The sequence below is a fragment of the Lineus longissimus genome, chromosome 5 (assembly GCF_910592395.1).
Source record: "Lineus longissimus chromosome 5, tnLinLong1.2, whole genome shotgun sequence".
In the NCBI taxonomy this organism is placed as follows: Eukaryota; Metazoa; Nemertea; class Pilidiophora; order Heteronemertea; family Lineidae; genus Lineus; species Lineus longissimus.
Genome location: NC_088312.1, coordinates 2,238,551 through 2,249,623, shown reverse-complemented (window position 1 = coordinate 2,249,623; position 11,073 = coordinate 2,238,551). Strand labels below are relative to the sequence as shown.

At 42.6% G+C, this 11,073-nt stretch overlaps 3 protein-coding genes across 4 annotated transcripts; 1 reads left to right on the top strand and 2 right to left on the bottom strand.

Annotated features, from left to right (window-relative positions):
* Positions 1–27: 27 nt before the first annotated feature.
* LOC135488821 (uncharacterized) lies at positions 28–2,522 on the bottom strand. 2 transcript variants are annotated; one of them, XM_064773711.1, is made up of 5 exons: positions 2,376–2,522; positions 1,357–1,567; positions 1,060–1,228; positions 707–908; positions 28–543 (listed from the first exon to the last, which is right to left on the bottom strand). In XM_064773711.1, exons 2-5 carry the CDS (start codon positions 1,564–1,566, stop codon positions 309–311), a joined length of 816 nt encoding a protein of 271 aa, XP_064629781.1. In that variant the 5' UTR covers position 1,567; positions 2,376–2,522; the 3' UTR covers positions 28–308. The 2 variants fall into 2 exon arrangements, with proteins under 2 accessions (XP_064629781.1, XP_064629780.1); XM_064773710.1 differs by lacking the exon at positions 2,376–2,522 and adding an exon at positions 2,213–2,296.
* Positions 2,523–2,628: 106 nt separating this feature from the next.
* LOC135488816 (beta-1,3-galactosyltransferase 5-like) lies at positions 2,629–7,689 on the bottom strand. Its single transcript, XM_064773705.1, has 2 exons — positions 7,376–7,689; positions 2,629–4,511 (listed from the first exon to the last, which is right to left on the bottom strand). The coding sequence occupies exon 2, from the start codon at positions 4,503–4,505 to the stop codon at positions 3,474–3,476; it is 1,032 nt and encodes a 343-aa protein (XP_064629775.1). The 5' UTR covers positions 4,506–4,511; positions 7,376–7,689; the 3' UTR covers positions 2,629–3,473.
* A 1,582-nt stretch (positions 7,690–9,271) lies between these two features.
* On the top strand, positions 9,272–10,513 carry LOC135487704 (uncharacterized). Its single transcript, XM_064771749.1, has 2 exons — positions 9,272–9,335; positions 9,849–10,513. Exons 1-2 carry the CDS (start codon positions 9,272–9,274, stop codon positions 10,511–10,513), a joined length of 729 nt encoding a protein of 242 aa, XP_064627819.1.
* The last annotated feature ends 560 nt before the right edge of the window (positions 10,514–11,073 follow it).

Sequence of the window (11,073 nt, the reverse complement as noted above, 5' to 3'; positions counted from 1 at the left end):
AATTGTGTATAAAAAATGCGTTTATTAACACTTTATCAAAAATAAGACGAAATAAAATGAACTTTACAAAGAATGTACTTATTCATTACATATCCTGGTAAGTGCTAGGTTTCAGATCGCATAGGTGTCGCATGATCATTATTTGAGTTGAATCCCATCCAATTGATGCTAAGTTATCACTAAAAGTTCCTAAGGAAATAATACAGGACGATACAGTTGACTGGGCTTCGATCCGTTTGTCGTATTTAGTAAGTCCAACTGAAAACACACATACCGGTACCCGTAACGTTGCGGAAACACGCAACAAACTATTTAAGTTTTTTCTTCTTCACATAAGCATCGAAGTCTTTCTTGTTGAGCTTATAGCCCCAGTGTTGCAGCGTCTGACGAACTACGGGAGATATCGTCTTGTTATCGAATCCGCATCCGCTCTTGACGCACTTGGTAATAAGATTGTTTCTCCATCTGCCGGTCACACCCGCACATCGCGCCCAGCGGCCGATCTGTCGGTCATCATCAGGGGTTCGCCTTCCTTGGTAGAACCTGGCAAAGAAAAAAATATGAGTTGTTTGTCAATGAGACCTCGAACTACCCTTATCAGTATCTTGGTTTCATTTTTTCTTCCTGTGTAGTCTCGATCTCGCAGACATTCGCCGCGTGTCAGTGTGCTCCTACTGAGTGCTAGCTTAAGTGTTCGCGCATGTACCTGCAATACCACTGGAACCAGCCATAGGGGTCCTGTGCGTGTATCCAGTCGCTTTCCTCCCACATCTGAAGACTACCTCCGCACTTCACTTTGTAAGTGTTCGACGATTCTCGATAGGTAGATGAGGAAACCTTCTCTGCAACTTTCAGGCCTTCCAGCCAATCCTCGGGAAGTTCCTTGTGCACTCCATTGTACTGCTTTCCTGAAATACAAAACGATATATTCAGACCATGCGAATTTATACAACTTCAATGGTGGCGTTAGAAGCAAGGGCTTTTTTAACTCCTCTGCAAGTTCTTTCCAAACTAATTATGTGTATCAAGCCGTCAAAGTTTCAAGAATCGATTTCTTACCGGTAACGCCAGATTTGATGGGCCTGAAGTAGGTCCCGCCGAAGCTTCCGGTCTGCAGGACTTCCTTCGGTGTCATGTTTGGTTGGAAATCAGGGTATCCTTCAAAGACTAGCTCCCCTTTATCATTTCGTTTAGGCGATTTGGCCACGAATTCGAGAACGGTGGTCTCCTGGAATAATATAGCAGATTGATAGAGTATTGAATGGAGCTGTTTAACCTATCCACTGGCGTCCCCAAACTGGCGAGAAGATGTTCTTGTCCCGCGTTTTGATATTGAGGGCCGATCACGATTCTTACCCCGGTTCTTTTTTCATCTTTCTTATCGATTAACTTCGGGTATGACGTAGGTACTTTCCTGGTTAGACTGGGGTCCTTCTTTGCAGAAGATTTGGCTGGGGTCACGTGTTTAGACGCGGTTTCTTTTTGTGATGAAGACGTTTCCGCTGAAGACTTCGATCTTTTTGTCTTTTCGTTTCTAGGGACAGATTCTGACTTTCGTTTCGGCATCCTGAAAGTCAAGAAAGAAGAATGTACAGTGAAGGCCTATATACAACTACAAAAGTCCGTAGGTACCAAGACACCACTGCCCCCTAAAGACGAAGACAATGATTTGGATTTCTCGGAGTCATTTTTCCATTACTCCGACTAAGGGGACTCGTTCATGTAATGACCTTTGGCTGAAATATCATGATCTTGACCTGTATATGAAACGCTGACGTGGTGTCATTACGTCAACTGCAACACTCAAGCTTTTCAAGGTTTGCCTGAGTTATGACATCAGTTTTCTTGGAGCAATTTATTTTGAAGCACGCTGTATACATGTTGTTTACAGGGGGTATCAAGAAAAACTTGCATGATGTGGTGTCCGATAGTGCTGAGTTACTTGAGGTAGGCCTAGAGGCATTTTAGAGCAGTTTGTTCTCTGGCGCGCCGTACGAATTGTTTACAGGGTGTATGAAGAAAAACGTGTATGTTTGATAGAAATTGTGGGTTGGCACTTAAGAGTAACCAGACTGGTTACTCTCTAAGCTCTAAGGTTGGCATAACAAACGTGCTTCAATCATTGATAGGCTAGCATACATATCACTAATGATTAATAAACATTGTGAATCTATCATGAGGAAGGCGCAGACAACTGCATGCGTACACTTACAGCACGCAGTAAACATACATTACACATACACTACATGTACATGTACCTGTAGTATACGTCTGCGCTGCAGCAGATCCCAAACCTCAGTCGCATTCCCTCCTCAATAGACCGGAATAGACCGGAATAAATATATATAGTGAATGCAGTGAATGGAGACACCTACCTAATGTAACGTTTGTATTGCCGAAAAATAACACGGATCGATATAAACCTCGACTACAAGACATACACAATGGGATACAATGGTCTACACAGTGCCTTATACCACACTGAAGCCATTATATAACATTGTTTACATCGGAGGTCAAGGTCACAGAGAGATGGACCCAAACTTTTCAAGCGGGATTATTTAAATGACCATGCAGTTTGAAGCTCTGTCGTCTTGTCTTATCGGGTGGCTAATAATATTTCCTAAACTTGCTGCTACGTACCCATGATTAACCTCTATCATAGATTTTCCTCTACGTATCAATGAGGAAAATCGTGGATGCGTTAGAACATTGCCACAGCCTTGGGAGTGTGCTTCAGATTCTTGCTAACAGATCACACATCACACCCTGTAATAATTCCTCCCTGGCAGACGATCGATATATCTAATGATTATAGCGCTGGCAACTTATCGCCAATTTAACAAAATAATGCAAACTTAGTCAAAGTGTTTTGATAAATATCATGAAAATGTTTATAATGGCATTGTATAAGCTTAATAGACATGTTGTGAAGGTGAGCTTAGGTATACACCACCTAAAAAATTCGACTAACAGTTACCGTATTATGGGCCAACTGGTTCAGTTTCTAGTCCGCTCAGTCCGGGAATCCAGTGATGAATTAAATGAAACGGCCCCGGGCAAATGTTCACCGGCTTAATTTCTGCTGAGATAAGGCTCTCTCATCATGATAACATTGCGATGTACCTCACTTTATTGAAGAAAAATTAAAAAATTGATTTCATAAACTACTGAACTGCATATTGATTGTCGAGGAAAACACTTCATTGACTGAAAGGCTAATACCATTGAGTTGTTCATATAATTTACAAAAACATTCCAACTCCCTTTACTGTTACCTGTATTGACATTCCGTATAATTCCAATAAAATGCATAGATAGTTCCGATTATGACCTATACTTCCTTAAAATTGCCCATCTTGGCTTATACTTGATGATTAGAAGAAGTGAAATGATAATTAGAATTGTTACGACAATTAGTGCAGGGATGATGTAGTTCCTGAAGGTATACGTCTCACAATACAAGTGAGACTTTAGCCGACATTCAGGTTATTGCTCTCTCGCCAGAGACCCAGAATTTCCTTCGATGAGAGTTCGTGGCTTGTCGCAACACAAGAGCAATAGTAATCTACTTCTAAGATGGGTAATTTACGATATCTGTGAAAAGGGAAAAGGGATTTTCTCTTATAGCCGAGTCTAGTTATACAAAAAGCGATATAGATATCATCTAAGTGGAAAAACGGAATGGTCTTAGAGATTGTAACAATATCTTGGACAACTTTCTTTGGCATGATGTAGCCAGTCCCAGAGCAGAACATAGGGTAGTTTGAAAGCGGGTACGTTTCGTGGTCCGCATACCACTTCGAGGACTTTCGCCTGACTGGTTCCACCGGGCCGAGACAGTCCCCAGCAATCGTCCCAGTGAGGTCATTTTGTTCGATAGTTAAGAGGAGGTTTGGAACATTGATGATTACGTCATCATCAGTCTTCATAACGTATCGCGCATCGGGACAGTTCTTCAACACCCAGCTAAACCCGTATATAGCCTTCAGCGTAAGATTCCCGTAAGAATCTCTGAAATCTCCGATCACAATATCACGATGTTTCTCGTATTCCTGTTTTAGAATCCGCCGCGATGCCACACCGTGTACATGCCCGAATAAAAAGAATATCCTGATGTGATGATAGTATGGATTCACGCTCCCACCCCACGTGTGTCTGATCAGATGTCGTTGTAAATGATTCAACGACTTACTGAAGATCAATAAAACAACTCCGGCTTCCTTCGGTCCAAAATTGCACACAGAATCACGATCCTTGGTCTCATGAACCTGCTTGAGATCAAGTGGGAAACAGTCATCACATGCCACCTTGTGCAGGAACGTCCGGACCGCCTCATCCGTTCTCGAAACCTCCATGAGTTCTAAGACACACCAGGCACTTACGAGCAGAAGCACCACGAACGATAGAAAGATAACAATGCGCCGCCGGTTCTTCACGAGCCACGCCTTCCATCGTGTCTTGAGGGACTTCTGTGTGATTTTCTGACGGCATGACTTTGCCATGTAAACCTGAAACACACCATATATAATAAGTTAATTCAATATTGAACAGAGATTCTAATATTAATATTTAGTCTCGAGTAGTAAGTCAAATCCCCACCTCGATAAGGGGACTTAGTGATCTCGGAGCCATGTGTGTCACGATGCAATGCGTGAAGGCAAAGTAACTGAACACAATATCAATTAACGATAATGTGTAGGTACAGCCCCAAGCAAGGCGTAACCAGGTTAGACCGGTTAAGTTTCAGATTAAGTCTCCGATAGCTGCACTGCCTCGGTTTGAAAAATTATTTGGTCTGCAACAATTTGGAGGTTTAGAGTATCAATTCAGCCGAGTATTCATCTTCCTTCATCTAATTGCAACAGAACAGCGCACATGTCATATCAGACCCTTCAATACTAATCATCACCCAGAACGTTCAACGCCGCTGAAATTTAATTTCCACAATCAATAGATACCGAGAGTGGAGAATCTCTGAGGTTTCCAGTTTATTTGAATGGCGGTGAGCGTCCCCGCCAGGCTCATCCAACATTGATCCGAATCTTAATCTTCCTCGCCAGGTTCTCCAGAGAATCGCCGGATCCACCGAATGGGGTCAAGGTCAATGGCGGAACCTCGGGTCAAGGTCATTCTCTCACGGAATTGAAAGCAGGGTTCTACCTCGGGTTCGTACACGGTTGAGGGCTACTTGTGCATCTTTCAGTAAAATGGCACGTGATACCATTAGGTGGGAACGTCAAAATTTCTTTTAAATCCATTGCCATCTGAATAGGTCGACCGGGGGGGGGGGGGGGGCTAGGTTGGAGCTTAGTTTGTTTCTTTTTACTTTCTATACTTTTGTTACGATCCCTTCAGATGATCATGTTTCAGATGCCATTTTAAAGTAAAGTTCGATATAAGATACGCATTGTATGTCTTCAGCACGTAAGGATACCTTCATTGATCTTGCTTCTTAGTTGCCAATAAAAGCACTGGATTCTATAAGATGTTTTACTTAATATGTAACAATGCGATTACGTTCAATATATTTAGTGTGATGCAGTTTGACAGCATGGTCGTTATCACTTTGGGATTTGTCTCGCTGGCTTTCGGGTGATTATGTAAACTTGATCTTTTGCTTGAAAGACTTCCGATGAACATGTAAGACGTGTGAGTTACAAGCATTTTAAGAGATTAGAGTAAGCTCCCCCATATAAAAATGGAGATAAATTTTCGACAGAGAGCAGGCATAAGCGACCTGTAATATTGTCATCCCGATCTAGGACCACTGGTTGTACTAAACTGCTATTAGACATCATCCCCTTAAGTTATTTGACACGTATTGCATTAGAGTGCGATTTCGGTAGTTAAGTCGCATACTCAATCTAAACAACACTTAATGCACCCGAACCCCATCATAACTAATTAGGTATTGAGAACTAAAAGCTATCTCATCATGTTGCCTTGGAATAGAACGATCAGACAACGCACTTGTAGTTTTGTCATGTACGGCTGTGCCAACTAAAACATGCTAAATGCATAGAGTTAATCTCTCTAGCAGAAGCTAATAGCCTCAACCAGTGTAAGAGCCAGCTCCCATTGACCGTTGACATCGATTGCAAGAGAACACTCCGCGTACTGAGAGGTTTGGTTATATTAGACGCCATGGTGGCCCCTTGCAGCGCGGTCAGGCTGTAGAGGTGCTTCTCAAGGAACTAATGAGCGACTGACATGGAGTGATCGTTATTTGATCAATTATCGGGTATCAAGTGTGTAAGTGAGGTTGAGGAAAACTGTCGTATTCACTCGCTAAAGACGTTGCCTGTTTCGGCAGCCGCGGTTCTGAAGTCAAATGATCGAGAGAATATTCTAGCAAGATGCTCAAGACTGACACTCACCCTCCAGCAAAAATGCATAGGCCTTATACATGTACTTGAAAAAAGGGTACACAGCATTGATCACTCATTCACAGTCTCAACCAGATAGAAAACTCTTCATCATCCTCTGTCCTAATGGCAACTGACTACGGCATAAAATATTCCCCATTATTCATAATTAAAACGCCGTGATCACTGATTTGAGTCACTAGTGTGTGTTTATTGCTTGATATTTGTTATTTCAATTAATTACTCTTGACATGATGGGAGTTGTTAGTAATTCATGGTGTAATGAAAATAATATGATAATTGTCGTTCGTGATGGAACGGTCTGTGACAAAAGTTATCATGTCTCGATCTTTTGGTGGTGACTCTGTCCTCCAAGTGCAGTAATAGTCTCGCCTAAGAATTTTATTTGAAGACTAAGTAATAACATTTAGAATCTTTGGAGATACAGTTTTTCTGTGGAACACTGTCAAGATAAATCTCATGTGATCAAATATCGCCACATGATATACACAGCGCATTCATGTCGGCCGTCTTGGCGCAATAAAAAAATGTAACTTATTTATCATTATTGATCATCCCGACACACAAGGCTCCGAGAAGCTTTTGTTCCCAGTTTCCAAAATTCAAACAGGATTGCACCTGCTTCCAAGTTATAATTGTTTTTTTGAAAAATTGATCTTACCCCAAGGAGTTAATCATTTTTAGAATGATCATTAGTCCCGAGTGTTGATCAAAGTAAGGAAATATTTTCTACCCGATATGCACTTAATGAATCGTCGTGAAAAAAACCGTCGTAAATTTCAACACGTGAAATTATGGAGAGCGGTCGTATTTGTATTCATCCCTCATAAAATCTAATGAGAGCCCTTAGATCTTACTTTCAGAGGGGGTCGGATGGGATGTGCATGTACTCCAGACGTTTTTCTGAAATGTTATGGGTTTTTGTGTGTTTGTCAACAACCATCCCAAAATTCGATAGAGGACCACGATACTACCTCAATACTTACAGTATCTTTTTCGCTGGCCCGTCCTACCCTGTTCAGCACACTCTTTCGATAATTCACCTTGGCATCCACCTCTCCGATTCAATTTGGCGTCAGACAGGGCCCCGTACTCCGCCCTCCGTGCATAGATAAGCCGAACACCAGATAACCCAGCATCATCCATAGAACAGGTTTAAATCATCATAAGTATCCGACGAACGATCCAATTAGATGAATTCAAATGAACTGAGAACGACTCGCACGTAATGCGCAAGCATCTTTGATGATCGAAGAGAGAGCTCCAGCGGCCGGTGTCCTCAAGCGGGCGTCTCAGACTATACACCATACAGCGATGATCCACCGCACTTGCCGAGTGCCCCAAGAAGTCGATATTTTGTACACTATATGTACGCTCGTCGCGGATACATCCAATTCAAGTTATGAGACATGAGCCAGTCTCTCCATATATACATAGCTACTGTCTGACACACGTGATGCTACTAGTGATACTTTTCTCATTTCATCTTCAGAGGACTCAGATCGAGAAGACGGGACAGGCTGTTGCTGCATGCTTTCCCTCGCGAATGAGTCATGTTGCGTATGGGCTTGGCGCTCGGGAGGATGGGTGAGGAGAATTTACCCTTTTTTGAAAGAAAATACTCTATAATCTACTAATTCATCGATCTAGTTCCATTTCTGAATATTCAAGTCAGGCTCCAAAATATACAAGTGTTGATCGATGCAATTCAATATGTTCTATTTGGTAAGACAACGGGTGACGACAGATCTTCTGGTTACCTCGGAGTTAACCCCAGTACTATATTTTTATCAAAAGTGGTCGACTTCAAACGCCTGTCAGTAGCAAAAAAGCGATAAATCCTACGGCTCATCTAAGGAAAACCTTTGCTAACTATATGTCTTGCAGTCTGCCAGCGACCGGAACCGGCCACACTGCATGCAATGTATCTTTCAGTGAGAGCTGTGAGGAACCACTCTTTCTCTCCGCGAATGTCAAAGCCCCAGCTGCCCTAAACAGAGAGCAAAAATCGATCGGGAAATAGCCGGCAGTATTTCCATCTATCACTCGATGCTGAAAGCGATGTTTAGGGGAAAGGAGGAGACATATAATGTGTCTCCGGCGTCCAACATGCCGCCATCGATCGCACGTTTATGTTGGTTCAACTTATTTTCTCACAAAACTGTTTGCCTGTGACTCCGCGATAAAGGAAGGTGCTTGGAGTAGGAATGAACAGAGCCAGCGACTGGGGTTGTGACTCCGCGATAAAGGAAGGTGCTTGGAGTATGAATGAACAGAGCCAGCGACTGGGGTATGCATTTACCCAGCCAAAACAGCAGCTACTATATGAATGTCTCTTCTTTGGTTTAACAACTGACTGCAAACGAAAGCGCTTTAACGTGTACATAATTTAAACCACGTTTCCAACATTTCTAAGAAGACAAAATAATAGTATATGTATACCTATTTGTATTTCGACCAACAATAAAATCGGATCGACGTTAGCATCACTCCTCATCAATAATGGAAAAGTTTCCAAAAGCTTTCCGAAATTCACCTCACAGCATCACCAAGCTTCATGCCATATTCATGAAGCTCGACTTATTTTACGAACAGGCGCAAAAAACCTATGTCGTTAATTGCCTTCTGCATTTGAGTGCTGACAGATTTGCAAAGTGAAGCTGTCATTGAAGGTAGAATGTCATGCCTCTTCACCTATTCTAGTAGAGTAGCTGGCTAGCTTGTAAATGTCAAGGGTTGGTCAGGTTATGCCACAAGCCGAGAAAATCTTTTTCGTAGCTCAGAAACAGTTTCCTCCGATTTGTGTAAAGGTTTGGGTAGGTCGACCAGCAGCGCAGGAACTACGATTTTCATAATTCCATACCTAACAGCGATATAATATAATGGCGATGGTTATCATCCTACTATTGCTAACGGCCTTGGGCGGACGCCCCTCCTTTCAACTTGGTAAGTAACTTGCGCCGTATTTCTGAAGGCTTTTAACGCGCCTTCACAAAGACACGAACTTTCAAAATCACCCACACGCCGATGGTCTTTGAAGATATGTTTTTTCAAGTTCACACACGGAGAAATGCATTGGCCATCCATGTCGATCAGGGTCGCATGCACAAAGGAGGCTCTTCCTCATCAGTTTTAACAAGCGTTGCTCCAGAAGATCGCCGCGTGTGTTCACGCAGGAATCGATGAGTGTTTTGGTTTGGTCGGCCGACGTATAGAGTAACAGAAACAAAAGGTCACATTAAGTGGCTTTTGAATACGAATCATGCCCTAAAGAATGAACACATTCTTGATTTAAGAGGTGTTTTCTCAAGAAAATGCAAAAGACAAAATTGATGTCATTTTTTCCCACACCGCATTTTGACACCGTCTTGCATATATACAAGCAGAAGACTTGTAACGGTCTTGCACTTTGATGTACAACTCTCTCTCTTATGCTTTTTCACTATTTGTTGTTTTCAGTACCCACGGGCGCGCAGGAGACAACATCATTGACTACTGAGGCATCCATAGAAACAACGCCGTCGACAACTACAGCTCCTTCTGAAACAACATTATTGACTATCGGGACTACTGCAGAAACAACATCATCGACTACTACGACAATTGGCTATCGGGGCTATAACCATCATTACAACAACTTCGTGACAACAACCTCGTCAACGAATTCTCCTGCAATCACGGTGGCATCAATCACTCAGACCTTTTCAGAAACAACGGCAGCACCACTGACTACTGGGGCTGTAAACGTGAAAATAACAAGCTCGACCACCGAGACACAAAAAACACCAACAACATCTACTGTGCAGGCGCCGGCAGTAGCACCGAGAACATCGACCTCGAATGACCCTGTGATAACGACAAAAGCACCCACTAGGGAACCTCCAGACAACAGTGGCTGGTCGATTGTAGGTCAAATCGCCAAAAAAGGCACGGGACAAACCGGGGTCGAGTTCAGTGCCGGGCCACCTCTGATTGACATGGTAGTCATTGGTGAGAGAGAAGAGTTAACTCTGTTGGGATGCGCCAGAGTTTGCCTTGAAGTCAATGATTGTCTCTACATGATGCATCAGAATGTTCGCGAGAAGATTGGACTGTGCGTCATGTATTCAGCGTTATCGCCTTAGTTTGCCGCTCCAATAATGACCATTTAGAGACTCTTTAAGACTCAGAAAACTAACTGAGGCGCGATAGGTCAAGAAACACAAGCCGAGACAAACGGAGACAATGGCTTTTCCATTACAAGCTGCGGTCATACACATGTAATCACAAACTGTTGTTCAACAGTCCCTATATTAGCATTGAGCTGTTTTGTTCTGCGTGTGTGTCAATTACCACTAGTAATCCCTTCTTTGTGTGACACAATACTTATGTCCTTGGGACGATTTGGACACTTCACCATTTTAGGTGATGACGTAATGTAGTTCATGTATTCAATGTCGGGCTGGAGAACACATGTTATGTGTGGTTGCTCCTGTGCATGCGTGGTTGTAGCCCTTCATAATATGGAGATACATTCCGAATTTTGTATGTAATTTGGTCCGATCGTCCTGTCATGCCTGTGTAGACATGGTTTTGCGTGGCTTATGATGACTATGAAAAACTTTTGAAGCTTGTTCGGTTGCTTCATTGAATCTAGTGAACATTTTGAATTGTTCTTTAGTGATCTCTTATGGTAAAATATGTA